Source organism: Sinocyclocheilus anshuiensis, unplaced genomic scaffold (assembly GCF_001515605.1).
Source record: "Sinocyclocheilus anshuiensis isolate Anshui unplaced genomic scaffold, SAMN03320099.WGS_v1.1 scaffold527, whole genome shotgun sequence".
Classification (NCBI taxonomy): Eukaryota; Metazoa; Chordata; class Actinopteri; order Cypriniformes; family Cyprinidae; genus Sinocyclocheilus; species Sinocyclocheilus anshuiensis.
Window position 1 is genome coordinate 442,721 of NW_015548227.1, and position 2,721 is coordinate 445,441.

The window sequence follows — 2,721 nt, forward strand, 5'->3', positions numbered from 1 at the left end:
ATTGTGAAGCCAAAAGCTGTGTGTTTGTATGAAACAAATCCATCATTACAGTGTTTTAACTTTAAACCATTGCTTCCAGATAAAATATATATAATCCATAACAATGTTGGTTCTGAATCAGGAGAAATCCGCACAGATCAAGCTGTTAGACCCATATTTGGGTCAGAAGTGATGGTCTGAATTTAAAAACATCTTGATGGATTTGTTTCTTTCAAACACAGTTTTTGGCTTCACAAGACATTAACTGATGGACTGGAGTGGTGTAGATTACTTGTGGATTATTGTGATGTTTTTATCAGCTGTTTGGACTCTCATTCTGACGGCACCCATTCACTGCAGAGCATCCATTGGTGAGCAAGTTATGGAATGCTGAATTTCTCCAAATCTTTTTCCATGAAGAAACAAACTACGTCTACAGCTTGGATGGCCTGAGGGAGAGTACATTTTCAGCAAATTGTAATTTTTTGGGTGAACTATTCCTTCAAATGAAGCCGTCTGCATTATGGCAAGTAACCAAAGAAGAGAACTTCTGCCGGATTAGAGCAGTCCACACTTCCTGTTTGTGAAATCCTGCTTATATACTATTAGGTAAGCCAGTGAGTTCAACTTTTTCACCATTTGTTTTTCCCTTTTGTTAAAAAATGACTAATAAAAAAAGAATGCTAAATGATATCCATTATAATGAGTTAAAAGCAACACATTTCTGGTTTTGTGTCGGTGAAGTGGGGCTTGAAAAGTTTGCGAGAGTCTGGAAGACTAGAAGACGGCACATAAGGGAGCGTTTTCTTGTTATTGACTCACTGCCCTGTCATTATGTCAGTTATGTTCTCACATGAGGAAAAGTTGTTTTTTTTGTAGATTACATAGACACAAAACAATGGGATGAGACCTTTATTTAGAAATATTTAGGTTTACAAAAATAATTTAATTTACACTGGAAAGAAAACTGAAGATATTTATGTAGGAAGAGTAGTTTGGTCTTCGCCCTCTATGACACGACTCTCGGCAGTGACTTCCTGCAGTAGAATGTGAACAAAGATCACCTAAACTATCAGCATTTTTAATTTGTAAACCTGAAAATTAGATCTAAAGCAATGTACTTGTTCAAGGATTGTACTTGCATCGCAGTTCGTCTCGGCCAGTATCATCAGGCATTCCATGCGCTCCGACATTTGTGCTGTTGTCTGCTTCAGCTGAATATTTTCTTCTTCAAGCAAATTTATCCTGAGGAAGTTAAACAATGTTTTGATCGATGGATGGATTGCAAAAAGGAAACTACTGGTCAAAAGTTTGGGGTCAGTAAGAATTTTTTTGAAAGAGGTTTCTTATGCTCACAAAAGCTGAATTTATTTGTGCAATATTATATTTTAAAATGTTTTTTTTCTATGTGAATATATTTTAAAATGTAATTTATTACTATGATGCAAAGCTGAATTTTCAGCATCATTACTCCAGTCTTCAGTGTCACATGATCCTTCAGAAATCAGTATAATATGCTGATTTGCTGCTCAATAAACTATTTTTGCTGCTAAGATACTATTGTTTAGGGTTCTTTGATGAATAGAAAGTTCAAAAGAACAGCATTTGTTAGAAATCTTTTGAATTGAATAATTTCTGTTTTAAAAATCAAACTGACCCCAAACATTTTACAACGGTAGTGTACATTTACAACTAAAAGTACCTCATCTGCATGGTGGAAATCACATCCGAAGCATTTTTCTGTGCCTCTTCAAAGTCATGCAGCTGTAAAAGAAGCTCTCTGTTCTTCTGAAGCAGACTCTCATTTTCAGATGTGACCGTCTTCATCATCTGTGCCGTCTGATGAGGAGCAGGCATCATCATCATTTAAAGGTGACACAGTTTTTAATATTTTTACCCAGCCTGCCATGTTACTGTACCTTTTCCTCCTGTTTCCCCACAATAAAAACCTCTTTCTCCAGGTCTTTTATTTTTTCGTCACGCCACCCCGTCTCTCTCAGGTAAACCCCTCTGGCCCGGCTCAGCTTGTTTTTGTAGTGGATTCGCTTGTCGTTGTATTTACTGGAAAACAAAATAGAGGAAATAATGAAGAATCTCTTCCAAACTTGTTACTTTTAATCACTCAAGTAAGCATTTTAAATTCTTTAGTGTTCTCTCAGAACTCTCTGCAGTGTAACACTGAGATACTAATATCGTTTTTTTTTTATATATACTGTATATATATTTTTGTTTTAGTCCTTTGTCATTTTTATTAGTTTTATATACTGTATATATATATGTCTATATAGTTTTTATTAATTTTTATTTCAGTTTTAGTTATTTTAGTACATCAAGTTCAACTAAATTAAAAGAGAAATGTTGCCTTAATAGTTTAAGGGTTTTTCAGTTAATGTTTATTTTATTTCAAGTAACACATTTTTTTTTTCTTTTTATGGTTTTAGTTTTCATTAACTGTAATAACCCTGGACCTCTGTACCTTCTCTCAGCATCCACTCTGACTAGAGCTAGCTGAAGTTCTGTCCTCAGAGAGTCGGTCTCCTGTTGATTGCTGGTTAGTCTGTTCCTCAAGTCTTCAATGTTTTGTTGGAGCTGCTCGTACAGCAAACAAAAATCATTTTGAATTAGTACATGACTAAATGTTAATATTAGTATATACAACCTAATATTGCAGTCTATTGACTAAAGAACATTCCGGATTCCCTCAGCAACACCAGTGTCCGTTCAACACCCTATATAGAAGGT

General features: G+C 35.0%; 1 protein-coding gene across 1 annotated transcript in view; it reads right to left on the reverse strand.

Annotated features, from left to right (window-relative positions):
• Nucleotides 1-883: 883 nt before the first annotated feature.
• The window catches only part of LOC107654411 (cingulin-like), a 15,801-nt gene continuing 13,963 nt past the window's right edge, over nt 884-2,721 (reverse strand). Inside the window, exons 14-18 of the mRNA XM_016441457.1 lie at nt 2,456-2,568; nt 1,899-2,040; nt 1,682-1,818; nt 1,122-1,224; nt 884-1,016 (exon numbers count right to left, since the gene is read on the reverse strand). Coding sequence (XP_016296943.1) covers nt 957-1,016; nt 1,122-1,224; nt 1,682-1,818; nt 1,899-2,040; nt 2,456-2,568 — 555 coding nt within the window. The 3' untranslated portion in view covers nt 884-956. The remainder of the gene's footprint in view (nt 1,017-1,121; nt 1,225-1,681; nt 1,819-1,898; nt 2,041-2,455; nt 2,569-2,721) is intronic.